The following is a 17,122-nucleotide window of genomic DNA, read 5'->3' as shown; positions in this document are numbered from 1 at the left end:
ACAAGACGAGACAAACATTTGCTAGCAACAGCATTAGATTTATGACCACTGACTTGTCTTATCAACAGAGATAACTCAACTCACAGAGCAAATGCAGCCAAGTTTATATGTTTCAACACAGAGGCTGCCTCATACCAAAGCAGACCATTTGTCTATGGTCGTCATGGTAAGCCATGTCACTATCAAGATTCTGCACAAACATTCACTGTAGAATTTGGTATTTGACACTTTGTGTATCTTCTACGGGACATTACATTTCGAACAGGGATCCTTTCTAGCCTTAATGGCTGTGAAGAAAAGAATCCAAGCAGTGTCAGCCAGAAACTGTGAGGTGTGTTTTTGTGTACGTGCAAAATATGGAAGTCTGACACTGATCAGTATGGTGCATGATGTTTGAGTTTTCTCAGAAAGGAAATATATCCGGAGAGTATAAGGCAGACAGCTATCTGCTATAGTGCATGGAAACACTGTCCCTCGAATTCTTAAGCTTTTCTTAAACACGGCCTGAGCATTTCCTCCACATCCCTTAAGGTTAGGAAGGATCCTGTTTTAAAATGCAAACTAGCACAAGGGAAGTGGATTCTGAACTGTCTCTTGGCATATAATTTTATACTTCCTTAGCATCAGTTCGGGTTTTCTAGGCACGATTTGGATTCTTGTACAACCATAATAATCACCAGCCAGTCATATTTCAGGATTGAGAACCCAAGCTCTAGGTAGTAGTGCAGTAATCATGAGATATTGCCACCTTTGTATATTGTGTGGGGGGGTGAGGTAGTAGTCTTAAAAATTGATTTTGTCATTTCTTAGTCTAAAAGGACAATACAAAACAAAACAAGCATCCCTTGGAGTTCATCACTTTTAAAATTAAAAGAGTCTCATGTTTAGAATATCTGTCTGTGGAACATACATTCCTTCTCTGTGCCCTTCACTGTCATATTTTATCCCTGTCAGTTAGGGGCTTCATAGCACTAATACTTTAAAGTGTGGTTGCATCCTGGTCAAGGATTAATAATAATTATTATGCTCTGTTATTAAAAGGCACAGGGAGCAAAGAAATACGTGGGACCTTGGTCTCCCTCCACTCTTATTTACCTTCTTAGACAGTATGAAGTCTTGGCTTGGGGAGAGTCTGAATAGCAGACAGTCCTATTTGCTGCAATTAGGAAAACAAAAGGTAGAAGAGCCATGCTTTGGACTTCCTCCAGTTCCCATTATATTTAATGAAGCTTCTCTCTGTGACTTCAGTGGGGTGTTGCATTCAGGCCCTTGGTGAATTATTATTAGGAGGAGAGGATATGTATGCTGTTTCCAGTGTGATTTCCATGCCAGTGCCTTCCATTCACTTTTAAATGAAATAACTACTTTATGCAGTAGTGGAGATCTAATGATAATGAAAACAGCAGAAACAACAACAGCTGAACTGAAATGTTTGAGAAGTGTGACCAGCTCATTCTAAATAAGGTAGAGAGTGGTTTGTTTGTTTGTGTGTTTTAAACTGGGCATCAGTGGTTGCAAACATCTATCTCATATCACTTGATATCACAAAACTTCTATACCTTGGGCTATGGGGTGGCAGACAAATGCAATCAATCAATAAATCAATCAATCAATTTGCAACTGCTGAGGAGGTTTAGGTGACATGATAGGAGCACTATACTCTAAATTTAACCAAATTAGGATATATTCTGTAAACTGCCCAGAGAGTCCCATGGGCTACGGGCAGTATACAAATGTTATAGATAAATAAATAGATCTTTAAATCATCCTAGACTGGAAAGAGGAGACCCCAAGATGAGGGCCACCATAGAAAAGATCCTATCCCAGACACTTGCTAATCTTATAGCTCTTACTGGGGCACCCAAGAGCAGAGAGGGCCTCAAATGCTTTTCTTTTTGAAGACAGGCTTCTATTGGTACAAGCACTTCTTTAAATAAGGATTTGAGGTGTTTAAGATTGTTGAATGTGTAGTGCTTTATTCACATGTACAGAACATTATATAATGTTTCCATTGCCTGATGAACATACATGTGCAACTTTGCCCCTTATTTCTTTCCAAATACTACAGTAATATCTCAGCCTGCTCTAGCATTCAGCCTGTTCACCTTTCTTCGATTTTCCAAGCAGCATTTTTGGCCATAGCATAATCTTATCCAGGGGAGAATAACTACACTTCTGCCTATTGGGCAGGCTGGAGAGGCAAGACATTTCTTATTTGCCTTAGCCACTCATCAGCTTATAATGCTGGTTTAGAACATAATCAATATACACTGCCCATCTATACCCAGTACAGGACCATGTTTTAATATACTGAAACTCAGCATAGGCAGCACACAAGTTCCTGCAATACTGCAGCATATTTCTTCTGGTGAAGCAACTCAGGGTATGATGGAAGGGCAACAGTTATTAGCACTGTCTAAGGATTCCTGTTCAGCTAAAAATGTGATTTTCCTGTCTAGGAATTGGAAGTCTTATCTTCAGCTATGCATAGGCATAAGACCCAGAATGTTACAATTTACAGAGGAAGCAATTTTTTAAAACTCTGTACTGAGTGAAACATATATTGTTTTTTTCCACCAGAGATAGTAATATCAGTGGGTTGTCCCCAGTTGTTTCCTCCATTGAAGAAAGGCACTTTGATCCAATGGAGTATACTGGATCCAGTGGAGTATTTGGGGAGCATTAAGTTGGGAGCTGATTTCCTCAAATTTCCCTTTCTTGTAGCCTCCCTACACATTCTATCTCCCTCACTATTTGAAAAGATCTGTCAACCCTCTGGCATACATTTGGGGTAGAAGAAGGCTGCAGAGGAAAGCAGGAATCAACCGAAATAACCAGAGCCTTCTTCGGTTAAGGGGAAACATTTGGATATATTTCAATTCAACTAAATAAGCAGAAAATAGTAATGTACACACAGAAAGTATGCTTTCCATGAATTGCTCATGGGCATTATAGCCTGGATGATATAGGTAAATCTGCTGAAACAGTTCTTGTATGGAATTCCTGGTCTATGGTGAAAACAAGATTAAGGTCTAGTCAGCTTGCATTTCTGTAATAGTACTGAAGCCCCTGTGTACTCAATAATCTAAGTAGCATTTGTTGACCAATGCAACAGAATGAATCTTCCTCTGTGTGGTAGTCTGAAAGGCTAGTTGATACCTAAAGCCAAAATGGTTTAGGAGGCTGGTAGATCATTCAAATTCTGGGAATTTGTTCTGATGTTGCAGTCTGTTGCTGGAAAGATATATTATAAAATAGAGCTGAAATGGGGAAAATTGCAATGGGGAATTTAATCTTAAATCAATTCTTATGAGAAAGGAGGCCAGTAATGACCGTGTATAGATATTATTGTCTCATCTTCTAGGTAAGCCTCAGAATATCCAATAACTGTATCAGGATATGTAGAATTCTTATATACATATCTTCTTTCTTACAGGAAGTTTTATTACATCACTCTGCTGAGAGATCCTGTATCCCGTTACCTCAGTGAATGGAGACACGTCCAACGAGGAGCTACTTGGAAAACATCCTTGCACATGTGTGATGGCCGGACACCAACCCCTGAAGAGCTGCCATCATGCTATGAAGGCACAGACTGGTCAGGCTGTACCCTGCAGGAGTTTATGGATTGCCCATACAACTTAGCCAACAATCGCCAAGTGAGAATGTTGGCTGACCTGAGCTTGGTGGGCTGCTACAATATGTCCTTCATACCAGAGAACAAGCGAGCACAGATACTGCTGGAGAGTGCTAAGAAGAATCTCAGAGACATGGCCTTTTTTGGCTTGACAGAGTTCCAGAGGAAAACACAGTATTTGTTTGAGAGAACTTTCAATCTGAAATTCATCAGGCCGTTCATGCAGTACAACAGCACAAGGGCAGGTGGAGTGGAAGTAGACAACAACACCATACGGAGGATTGAAGAACTTAATGACTTGGACATGCAGCTGTATGACTATGCAAAAGACCTGTTCCAACAGCGATACCAGTACAAGCGGCAGCTGGAAAGGATGGAGCAGAGGATAAAGAATCGGGAAGAGAGGCTTCTTCACCGATCCAATGAGGCACTTCCCAGGGAAGAGACCGAAGAGCAAGGACGGTTGCCTACAGAGGACTACATGAGCCATATTATAGAGAAGTGGTAGCCTTGGCAGAATTTTTTACTGAGAACAGGTTATTAGAGTTTCCATAAGAAAAGAACGTGGAATTAAAAAAAACTATTATTTAAAAACAGTCTGTAAAACAGAAGGTAGAATGCTTCTTTAAACAAAGGGTCTTTTTACTGTTTCTTATAAGACCAGTGGGGTTCTTAATAAAAATAAATAAATAAAAAACAAAAAATAAAGAGTCAGTCCCAGAGAGCTCAACATTTAAAATGCACAAGAATAGGTCCCCCAGCTCTGAGGCCAAATGCAATGTAATGTTTGTATCCTTGTAGACGCAAATCTAGAGGTCATAAATAGTAGCTGTGTACCTACTCTTCTCCCCCAGCAAGGTCAATTAGATCTTCACATGTATCCATGTTTTCTCCCTTTCTCATGTGAGGTTTCCAATGATGAGTCATAATAATGGCAGTGAAGTTGCCAGACAATGGCTTCGCCTCAGACTTCAGGTGGAAGCCATAGTCAAAAAAGAAATATAACTGGAACAGCCAGAGGAAAAGCAGAGAACCAGAAACATCCAAGTAAGCAGTCTATGGCCTGGACCACATAACAAGCACAGAAACTTGGATATAAGGCACTGGTGCCTTGCATGCTCACACTCACTCTCACACATACTGCACTCCCCAAGCAACTGATGAATGTTTGCACAAATATTTCTCAGCCTTTGTGATACAACTTCTTGTCCAAAAGTCAATACCCACATAAAAGCAAACCTGGGCATTCATGTAAAAACCTCACATAGAGTTAAATTGGTTGTGCGCCAGTCCTTCAGTTTTAAAAGGAGATGGTCTACTAAGGCTATCGCACAGTTGGTCTCCTGCTTGTGCTTGCTTACGCTCAATGTATCCTTTTGTTGGGTTGGACATTTATTTAATCAGAAACAAATATCAAACATTGAAGATGCTCATTGTTTAGCTTAACATATTGTCCTCAGTGCCTGGGAGTGATATACTGTGAAAGTTAGATGCTTTTAAGGCCTGAATAGGGCTTAATTTGAGCTTTTCACTTGCACCCTTCCACTCCATTAATTTCAAAGGGATTTTCATGGAACTAACATTCACTGCAGTGAATGCCTTGCTTTTTTATTTTTGAACAACACCTTAGCATTTGGAATATTGGAAATCTTGACCAATTCTCAGTTTCATGCTCTGATATTGCTATCCTTTAATAACCACAGTGTTCCTTTAAAAAAAAGGCACCCATATAAACTTTAGTTTGAAGCGATTCCAATTATCATTTTATCTCCTTCATCCAAAGCACCTGTTTTTCTTTTTTTTCCTAAATGTATTCATGAGTTGGCCTGAAAGAGAGAAACAAAACAAAAGCAAATGGCATTTGAGCCTTTTTACTTATCATCACCTACCCCAACCTCCGCCCCGAGATGTACATGGCAAGGTTAGAGACTGAGTTCAATTAAGTTAGCAGCCAGTGTGATTCTCAAAGGATGGACTCACTGCATATCATAGAAAGTCCTGAAAACGTAAGGAAAGGCTAGCATATTTATTCCAGTGTGAATGTTAACACAAGGAACTATCTCACTCTGATTGATTTCTCTTTTCCCAGCCAACTCTGTGTCTGCACCATTGCCAAACTTCAAAATACAAACTGAAGTGCATGTTCCCCTTGCCCGCCCCTGGGAGGAGGTAGCCACGTTGCTTAATGAAATGTCTCCCTAATTTAAACACACACAGCTTGGTATTTCTAACTGTTCTGAATCAGTCAGTCAGCGATAATTACTTTCAATTATATGGAAAACAAGCCCCAGTAAAATGCAACCCCACACAAGTTGATTGAAAATCCTGCCCATGTTGGTTTCAGTGTTTATCTGATCTGCCCGAATAACAAATGCTCCTAATTACACAGATCCTGAAAAGATGTACAAGTTATTTAAGTGCTTGGCCAGATCTGCCTGAAATCCAGTGCCAGTCGTGTCCCTTGTACGTTCCTGTAAAGTGCTCCTTTGAAGAAGGCCTTCCTGTTTTTTGGGTATGCACAGCTGGCCATAAATGCGCACTTGAGGTTTAGGCAAGGAATTCTCATATTACTTGTTTGTTTGAGCATTGTTTTCCATTGGGGGAAGAATGCATGTTAAAAATCCTCAATTTGGGAATTAATGGCAGTTTGCTAATTCCCATGACACCTGTGCATTTCTGTAAGTCCTTTTAAGAGAATCTATTTAACATTTTGTTTACCAACAAAACATATGTGAGAGATAAGAAGCAGCTGTTCCGTATGCAGAACACGTAGCTAAAGGCTTCCCACTGTGTATTCATAGTTATGGATCTATAATATAAAAATGGTTGCAGCCATTAATACATATTCATAGTGTGAATACTAGAGAGCCTGCTGTATTATACTTTGTACAATTGGTAGCAAGTTCCAAGGGCCAAAATATGCTTCCACATATTGTGTGGTTAAAGTGAAAATTAAGTATTTATTCTTCATGTCTAAATTTAATTTCCACAAGAACTTGAATAAACCTTAATGGATCTGCCTGTGGAAACTCAAATTTCCAGGAACATCAGTAGTGGGCTTTCTCCAACATTTTCTATGTGTAATATTGTTATAATTACAAACTAAGGAAATAAAACTACTGAATATTGTTATCCACTTACATCTGCCAAAGGAAGGTGAGTTGCTGTGTGATCGTTTGTGTTCTGTCTCTATATTTGCAGCTGTAGAGGGTATGTGTGTCTACATTTCACATCCCAGCTCTGATAAATCACCCGCTTCCTAAGCTTGCCTACATTAAAATCCTAACCAGTTATGAAAAGTCAGCCTAGGAAACTTGTCATAATTCTTTGGACTGAAGTATCTTGCCTATGCAATAGGAATTCAGGGATCAACAGAAACACAGACAAGCTATGATTCCAAGTGTAGGAAGCAAAGAAAACTGGCCCAGGAGTGCACATAAAGTAAGGGCTAAAGCAGAAAGTGTGGTGAAACTTCATTCTGACACCAAAAGCCTTTTCTTGGGGCTGTAATTCTATACCCATTTACGTGGGAGTAGGTATAACTGAACTTAGTGGGGCTGACCTCTGAATTGACATGTATAGGATTGCCTTACTAGTTGGATTTTTTTAAGGGTAGTCTTTAACCCCTAAACAGTTACCCTGTTTAGAACAGTAATCCCATAAGTGATAACTGTTTCTTCGTGTGTTATCAGATGTTTCAAGAGCAGATGGATGCCACAGTAAAATCAAAATAAATGCATAGGTTAACACTTGCTGTACCAGAACTATTTACCCTCAGTGGGCCACATTTTTGCGAGACAGTGCACCATCCTTTCCAAGTCAACTTATTAATTGACTGAGAGCCCATAGGATCTGCACCATGCTGCTGGAAGGCTCCTGAAAACGTTAACAGCAGCCATGTAAAATCAGTGTGCTTATTCACCAGGGGCTGCAACAGGAATGTCAGAAGCACTTGAGCAGCACGTGCATCCTATCCACACACACTCTGCCCCATTGCTTACAGCATTCTAGGATTGCAGCCTTAGACTTTAAAGCAAAGAAGGATGTTGTGGTGCCAGCTAGCCACCTGTCCACCTGTGGTCACAGAGAAGACAGGTAAGAAATGGTTCATTATAGAAGCGTACTAGAGCCAGGGCTTTCTGCAGTCAATAATACTGGGTAAATATGAACCCAGCCTATGAAAACAGTTTTCATGGAACATGGAGCATTATATGTTGACTTGAATGCCATAGCTGAAGGACTATTTCTGGCAAAGTATGATGAATTATGCTTTGGGGTGATAGCACCACTAGATAAGTTAGATGGCAGCTTTCCCCAGCAATGGTAGCATAACACAGGAGGGCTTGGAAGGAAAAGGCAGGGGATTTTTGCTTTTCTTAGAAAGGATTAGACAATAGTTCCTAGGCATGATAGGGAAACAGAGCATTCTGGCTCAGGGTTAGTATGTATTTGAAAGGTAGGGGCGCCATAACAGTGGAGATCTGTAGACTTCCTATCCTATTTGTGGGTTTTCCAAAAATTTGGCTGATTGCTGATGGAAATAGGATGCTAGACTCAATGAAGCATTGATCTGAGTCAGCAGGCTGCTTCTTAGGATAGCAGCCTTTAATGTGCATGGAAATTGGCAAAGTGCCAGTGCATTTTGTGCAGAACTATTAGAAAGCAGTAACAAGATGATAACCTGTAAGTGCCCTGCCAGTAACATGGCATCAGCTGAAAGTTCTTGTGCCATATTAGTCTTTCAGTCTTCCTTTATCACACCAGATACTGTTAGATGCTGCCTTCGGTATGAATAAGTCTGCTCTAGCAATTTTCCCTTGGGCCTATACAGATGTAGGTTTTAAGGCTATGGGGAAAATGGAGCAACTTTGAACAAAACAGCATATCCACTTTGAAACTATGAAGATAAAGGTAACTGAATAAGGTAGAAGGGCTTAATTACATGGCTGTTGTGGGTCAAGTTCTTCAGGCTTCTACTACAGTATACTGTTGGTAGCAAGAGCTTGGATTGGGAGTTTGAAGCCCTTGGCTCTAATTGCTTCGTGCATCACTGACCCAATGGGCCCTTTTTTCATTCTGCTTTCTCTCAGGAGCATCCACCTGTGTGGAAAAAGCAGAGGAAGCCACAGGAAATCCATGCAACATTAGACCACTGTGGAGCATGGTAGGCCATGGGCCTCATTTCCAGGTCCAGCACACAGTTAAGTGTAACCATGGCTGTCGCAGCACACACACATACTAACATTTTTACAGATCTACCAGCAGAATATGGGAGAGAGAGAAAGGTCAGTGTCAGCCAGCGACCTATATGACTTCAGCTGAGCAATGCACTGACTTCACTTAACTGGAAAGGGAACACAGGTCAGTGGCAGAGCACTTGCTTTGCATGTAGAAGACCTCTATTTGAATCCCCAACATCTCTCCATTAAAGAAGGACAAGGTAGCAAGTTGCCCTAAGGACCTCTACCTGAACCCATGGAGAGCAGCTGGCAGTCACGGTAGACAATAGTGGGGTGTATGAACATTCTCTTGGCATTCTTGCCAGGGATCCCCTTACAAGCATTTGAACAGGGTCCTGGGAGGAGGGAAGGGACTTGCTAGACTAGCTGCCCACAGACACCCATGAAGTTCTTGATGTCTCCATGTCCTGATAAATGTATGCTTAATGCTATAACAATTTGGATTGCAATCTTTAGTGACTTCTCTGGGAACCAAGAGCAAAACAGTGCTATCAAGTATTATAGCCTACATCAAGAATTGAATGGACCTGCAGAAGAATTACCAGTTCAGATGTTCATCAGCCAAGCAAATATAATCTTCAACGTAAAGGCCACTTCTCAGGAGAAATTTCTCTATTTTATGTTCATGTCATCCACTGTCTTGTTTTTTTAAATGTTTCTTATGATGAAACACTTGTTAGCCTAACACCTCTTCAGATACAGGCTAAGCTGTTTGGCTTCAGATCTGCTACAGCAAAGGGTCACAAAAACATCTACAATATTACTCTAAGCCTCAGTTTGCATAATTCTCCAATGTGAATTATGTGCTCATTTGGTTTTTAGAGATTTACCCCTGCTTCCTTCACAAGCAAAAACTGTTGGGGTAACTCTGCAAAGAGTGTTCCTCTAGGATTAGGTGTATTTGCAACCTCAGGCACCTCACAGATCACAATTAAGCCTATATTGTTGTGAACCACCCAGACAACTTTAGCTGTATAAAAGCACTGTATAAAATTAGAATTAGTAATAATAATCCTGATCCTGTAGTACTTGGTTGAATAGCAGCCATAACATACTTTGCATCATGCAATGCTGGTGTAAGATCATCTCATGATGCACTGTACCTTTCCAGGGAAGAGGATGGGTTGGATCTTCCAGTTTAATCCTAAATCATCTGAACTGAACATGGATGATGTTCCAGTGCAGATGTGCCTTAACTGCAAAGAGGATGGCAGACTTATTACATGTTTATATAGTTTACAGTTAAGGGAAGTTCTCTGACCAGGTTTTGGATGCAAGGTTGAGAGTTTAGCATTTGAACCATAGAGCCCTCCACAGTTCTTTGAAAGGTAACAAAGAAATTGCAATGCCAGTATAATCTTCCTGCAGTTCATTTCCACTGTTGTTTTGCATAGAATACACTTAAGATTGCAGTTCTACTCAGTCTGCCATTGTTTCTCATTTTGTTGAATGATGCAGTTTATCATATTCCACTAGAAGGAACACATTTAAGGGATTTTGTGGTTGAAATAAAGTCCCTTAAAGCACAAAGCAGTTAGCCAACCAAATAATTGTCACTAGGACTTGACTGCATGCATCCGGGCACTGATCTAAGGAGAGGAAACCAGGTTTTGCTCATGATAACATTCTTCTCTGCATATTTTGGTTTCCAGTGAAACCTGAAGGCATTATATGCAAATGAACCACCCCACCCATCCCACTTTACTCAGCAGTTTTCTGCATTATCTTTCCTCCTCTTCACTGATGTTCCTTTCTATATGCTGAACTTAAGAGCTGCACTATGAAAAATAATTATGTTAAATTTATTTCCGAAAGACGGTTTGTTCTGTACATGTTGGGATATGTTTTAATTTATTTGTGTTGCCTCTTTCTGAACTGATTTTAAAGTGCTTCTTCAAAACATTCTAATGGTGATGTTCCTGTCTGTGCCAGCCTCCAAACAATTTTTCTTTGCTCATCTTGTTCTTGCCTTCCCACTGATGGTATAAGTAGCATCTGAGAGTCCATGGACAAGTCATACATGGATCTGTTTCCCTCCTTTTCTTGGATGATTTTATCTGCCAAGGAAAAAAGTCCTGCTTCTGATCACTTGAAATAAACTCCCATTTTGTCCCACTCTAGATCTCAAACAGGCCATTCTTTTCAGCAGTAACTGAGAGCAACCTAACCATTGTTTTTCAGTGGACTGAATCTATAAGGTCTGCATGTTTGCTGCAGGAACTAAAAACAGTGCTCAAAGTTGAACCAAGCAACATTTAAAGCTTTATATATTTATTTATAGCTTCATTTTAAAACTGTTAATGAGAAAGAAGATTGTTTCATTTCCTTTTCCTCAATAACTACTATAAAATGGACAAAGCAAAGTATAGAAACAGTCATCTAATTGATTTTTATCTGGTTCAAGACTGGATGTTAACAAACTGAATAAACCCTAAAACATTATTTGTGTGCATTTTATCTTTGCTTCCCAGATCCTGTTCTCCATTGATTTGGATAGTTCAAAGGCCTAACAAATTCCCATCGCTCTATTCCAGTTGATAGGAAAAGCCTAGAAATGCATTATATTAAAATGTTATGGGTACAGAACTGTCCCTGCAAAAAGAAAATAAAAGTAGGCAACACACTCATTATATCACTATTTAAATTCAGATGTTTGTGAATTCCTGTTTGATTATTTTAACATTATGTTCAGTATAAAAGCAGTATAAAACTTAACTTCAAGCTAACCCACAGCTTAGGACAACATGGCATTCTTCTAGTGTCACTATCAAATATTGTCAATGCATACAATTTGTTTTAATGGTCACTGGAAAAACTGCTCAGTATTTGGGGTATGCTTCAGTGATGTGATGCAATACATCCATACTCTATCAATTTGAAAGAGTATCCCACCAAAGCAGTTTTTTAATTGTAGGCAAACTTCCATGGCAGAGGCAAGAAATTAATCTCTGTCCCTGCTGCTTTGTCTGACAAGGCTTCTAAGAAAGAAATACCTGTGGAATCAGAGGTTGCTTTCTGTTCCTCTAGAATGCAAAGTCTAATTAATATGAAAGCACCATCTGGCTTCTGCTAATGGCTAGCAAAAGCTCCTTACATAGGAACAAGAGTAAATTAATGACTGCTGCAAGATACCTGCAGAGAGAAGGACACCAGCTCACTGCCTCATTAAATGTTCCTGCTGGGACCAGGCTCATGCCTCTGGGAGAAGGGAGGGAACAATGGAGGCAGATGCATGCTCTGTGGATCTTAGTCCACATTTCATTTGCACTGTGGCCCAAGATGCTGCTGCACCACATCAAACTTATCTATTTGTTACTAGTTTCAGGATGCAACCCCATGGCTTCTAGGCTGAAACTAGATGGCCATGCATTAGGGAAAAAAATCAGTTCCAACCTCAGAAATATATCCAGAGTTAGAACTTCAACCGTGGTATGCCCTCCCTCCACCCTGACAGCTAGAGCAGTTTGTCCCTCATCAGCTGTGGCTCTGCAACTTCAGAGCTAGAGAGAAGATCTGGGAGTGGGGAGGGGACAAATGAAGCTTGGCTGGGGTATAAGAATTCCTGGAATTCCTCCTTAGGAGCATGGGCAAAAGACAGATGGATAAAATTGGCCATCTATATCTGTTGCAGAGTGGGGAACATGCAGAAGTAATTCTTGCCTCCACACTTAGATGCCCATGATCCGCCAAATTGGGAGGGTTCCAAGCAGCCACACCTGATGGCACCCTCTTGCATTCATGCATGGACTGCATTTCTGCTGTTGTGTGTTGTCAAGTTGGCTTCTACCCAAGGCAACCCTATGAAGGAAAGCCTTCCAAAATGCCCTGTCCCAGACAGCTCCATTCAGTTCATCCAAGTTGGAGGCTGTGGCTCCTTTTATGGATTCAATCCATCTCGTATTTGATCTTCCCTGTCATCTTCTGCCTTTGACTTTCCCTAACATGATTGTCTTCTCCAGTGAGTCTTGCCTTCTCATAATGTATCCAAAATGTGACAGTCTCAGGATTTTTTGGAGGTGGGGAAGGGGCAATCCTATGCTGCCAAATAGCCAAAGTTCTCCAGGCAGTTTAGAAATATTTTTAAAAATGAACAATACCTATACATGGTATCACAAACTGTTTATATGCAGACATATGAACAGAAACGATACACATGTATCTGAACCTGTTCCTTTGGAGGAGCACCACCCCATCCAGATTCAACACCCTCCATCCATTAGCAGCATCTCAGTCTTGCTGGGATTATGTTTCAATTTCCCAGCCCAAGTCCAGGTCATTGTTGCAGCCAGGTAAGCAAATTCTTATAATAATCTGGAGAGGCTTGCAACTTTCATATGGTGAGCAAGCCTGTTCATTAATTAGTGAGTCCAACGCCTCTGAAACTAAGCCTTGCTAGAGAATTCCCCTGATTTTCCCCCTGGCTTGCTATTGTTGCTTTACTGCTTCTGAACTGTGCAAAATAAAATCTGTGTGTATGGTAGACTGTAAATCCTTTGGAAAAATACAAAGATTGGATATTTTATTTGGCTATATTAATTTATTTGAAGACTGTCCCAAAATGCCTCTGCCAGGGCAGATGACCACCACATGTGGATAAGTGTGCCAGTCCTGTAACACTACCTGCAACATTTATTTGAAGAGCTCTGCATCTTAATAGGAGTTAATTGCCACCAAGAAAATGCTTTGAAAGTCAGTTCTCTTACATTTATTGCCTTCGTTGAATTAGAAATAAAACACCTGTCCCAAAGGAAATTGTCTATTGTTAGCCTCAGATCCACTTTCCAACATGATTTAATGCTTCAGATGATCCATGACAATTCAGTTAACTATTATTATTTAAACTACATACATACCACTTGATATCATAACCTCTAAGATTTACATGAAAAATATAAAATATAACATAAAAACAATTATAAAAACAATATAAAACATTGAATAAACTGCGAAAATGACAGGAACAGTAAGACAGAACACTGCAATTATGCATCGGGAAAAGCCTAAGCAAACAGGTACCTTATCAAGAGATACAATAGTTTGCACTGCTTGGACCACACTTGGAAGAGCATTCCTGAGGGGGAGGGTCATGGCAGAGAAGACCTATTTAAGTGTCATGACTTGACAACATGCTGTTCACCATGGGATGATGAAAACTCATTCTCCAAACAATTTGCATAGCTTGGATACTATGCCCTTTAACCATAGAAATTTAGGGTTAGGATTTAAATTAGTCAAAATTAGTCAGTGGGGAAGTTGTAGAAGAGGACTATGTACAAGATGGTGCATTTGCAACACTGGAACTGATGTAGACTTACCTTCTGATTGAGATGCCCTGACTGATTGAGATGCCCTGCATATTCTGAATTATTCAAAAAAAAAAAAAAAAAAAAACCCGATTCAGTCCCTTTTCCTTCCAAGCTTTATAACAATATTCACTGCTTTTTTAAAAATCTGGATGAAATATAAAGGACGTTAAAGGGGATGCTGCAGGTACTAATATTTTTGTCCATCATTTCCATAGTGTAAAAGTTGCCCTAGTGAAAGGGTTTCTGATTCCATGTACATGTAGGCAGATTCTTATTTTATCTGTTTATTTATTTGATTTGTATCCTGACTTTCCATCAAGAAAATGTATTTCAAGGTGGCTAACAGTCATAAAAATAGTACTTTGCATATCTGTACATGCCTTCCTTATACAAGGAAAGTCTCCTTCTTGCTATACAATAATTAACTGATGGAATTGTACCATTTCATAATAGAAATTAAAATTTGGAAGGCTGGCCCTCTTTTCTTTATTTCTGTCAATTGTTTTTTTATTCTATCTAGGTCTTCCATCTCCTTCATGGATGACTGCCTTGTGGTGAAGGGGCTTGCGTAGCTCAGCTATGCCGTGCAGGGCCACCCAAGACGGACAGGTCATAGCAGAGAGCTCTGACAAAACGTGATCCACTGGAGAAGGAAATGGCAACCCACTCCAGTATTTTTGCCATGAAAACCCCATGGACAGTACCAAAAGGCAAAAAGATATGATGCCGGAAGATGAGCCTCTCAGGCCGGAAGGCGTCCAATACGCTACTGGGGAGCAGAGGGCTAGTACTAGTAGTGCCAGAAAGAACGAAACCACTGAATCAAAGCCGAAAGGACACGCAGCTGCAGATGTATCTGGTAGTGAAAGGAAAGTCCGATGCTGCAAAGATCTATACTCTATAGGAACCTGGAATGTAAGATCCATGAATCAAGGCAAGCTGTATGTGGTCAAACAAGAGATGACAAGACTGAACATTGACATCTTAGGAATCAGTGACCTAAAATGGACAGAAATGGGTGAATTTAATTCAGATGACCATCAGGTATACTACTGCGGGCAAGAATCCCTCAGAAGAAATGGAGTAGCCTTCATAGTCAATAAAAGAGTAGGAAAAGCAGTACTGGGATACAATCTCCAAAATGACAGAATGATCTCAGTTCGAATCCAAGGAAAACCATTCAACATCACAATAGTCCAAGTCTATGCCCCAACTACTGGTGCTGAAGAGGCTGAAGTTGACCAGTTCTATGGAAGCCCACAACACCTTCTAGAATTAACACCAAAAAATGATGTCCTTATCATCATGGGGTATTGGAATGCTAAAGCAGGAAGCCAAAAGATAACTGGAATAACAGGCAAGTTTGGCCTTGGAGTACAAAATGAAGCAGGGCACAGGCTGGTGGAATTTTGTCAAGAGAATGCGATGGTCATAGCAAACACTCTTTTCCAACAACCCAAGAGACGATTCTACACATGGACATCACCAGACGGTCAACACAGAAATCAGATTGACTATGTGCTCTGCAGCCAAAGATGGAGAAGCTCTATACAGTCAGTAAAAACAATACCAGGAGCTGACTGTGGCTCAGATCATGAGCTTCTGGTTGCAAAATTTAGGCTTAAATTGAAGAAAGTAGGAAAAAGCACTAGGCCACTCAGGTATGACCTAAATCATATCCCTGATGAATATACAGTAGAGGTGACAAATAGATTTAAGGAATTACATCTGATAGACAGAGTGCCTGAAGAACTATGGACAGAAGTTCGCAACATTGTACAAGAGACAGCAACTAAAACCATCCCAAAGAAAAAGAAACGCAAGAAAGCAAAATCGCTGTCTGAGGAAGCTTTACAAATAGCTGAGGAAAGAAGGGAAGCAAAAGGCAAGGGAGAAAGAGAAAGATAGACCCAATTGAATGCAAAATTCCAGAGAATAGCTAGAAGAGATAAGAATGCCTTCTTAAATGAACAGTGCAAAGAAATAGATGGAAACAATAGAATAGGGAGGGCCAGAGATCTCTGCAAGAAAATTGGAGATATGAAGGGAACATTTCATGCAAAGATGGGCATGATAAAGGACCAAAATGGCAGGGACCTAACAGAGGCAGAAGAGATTAAGAAGAGGTGGCAAGATTACACAGAAGAACTATACAAAAAAGAGCTTAACATCCCTGATAACTACGATGGGGTGGTCACTGACCTCCAGCCAGACATCCTGGAATGTGAAGTCAAATGGGCCTTAGGAAGTCTGAGCAACAACAAAGCTAGTGGAGGTGACAGTATTCCAGTTGAACTATTCAAAATCCTAAAAGATAATGCAGTAAAAGTGCTATACTCAATATGCCAGCAAATTTGGAAAACTCAACAGTGGCCACAGGATTAGAAAAGGTTAGTTTACATTCTGATCCCAAAGAAGGGCAATGCCAAAGAATGTTCAAACTACCGCACCATTGCACTCATTTCACATGCTAGCAAAGTGATGCTCAAAATCCTACAAGCTAGGCTCCAGCAGTAATGTGGACCAAGAACTACCAGAAGTACAGGCAGGATTTCGAAGAGGGAGAGGAACTAGAGATCAAATTGCCAACATATGCTGAATCATGGAGAAAGCTAGGGAGTTCCAGAAAAGCATCTACTTCTGCTTCATTGACTATGCTAAAGCCTTTGATTGTGTGGATCACAGCAAATTGTGGCAAGTTCCTAAAGAGATGGGAGTACCAGACCATCTTATTTGTCTCTTGAGAAAACTATATGCGGATCAAGAAGCAACAGTGAGAACTGGACACGGAACCACTGATTGGTTCAAAATTGAGAAAGGAGTTTGGCAAGGCTGTATACTGCCTCCCTGCCTATTTAACTTATATGCAGAGCACATCATGGGAAAGGCAGGGCTAGATGAATCACCAGTTGGAATTAAGATTGCTGGGAGAAATATCA

The 17,122-nt window shown here is 40.3% G+C and overlaps 1 protein-coding gene across 1 annotated transcript in view; it reads left to right on the top strand.

Moving 5' to 3' along the window:
* HS6ST1 (heparan sulfate 6-O-sulfotransferase 1) overlaps positions 1–11,319 on the top strand; it is a 222,180-nt gene extending 210,861 nt beyond the window's left edge. Inside the window, exon 2 of the mRNA XM_044435845.1 lies at positions 3,437–11,319. Coding sequence (XP_044291780.1) covers positions 3,437–4,145 — 709 coding nt within the window. The 3' untranslated portion in view covers positions 4,146–11,319. The remainder of the gene's footprint in view (positions 1–3,436) is intronic.
* Positions 11,320–17,122: the final 5,803 nt, after the last annotated feature.

The sequence above is a fragment of the Varanus komodoensis genome, unplaced genomic scaffold (assembly GCF_004798865.1).
Source record: "Varanus komodoensis strain SLA01 unplaced genomic scaffold, ASM479886v1 scaffold1, whole genome shotgun sequence".
Classification (NCBI taxonomy): domain Eukaryota; kingdom Metazoa; phylum Chordata; class Lepidosauria; order Squamata; family Varanidae; genus Varanus; species Varanus komodoensis.
The sequence above is the reverse complement of the archived record's forward strand: the minus strand, read 5'-3'. Positions and strand labels throughout refer to the sequence as shown.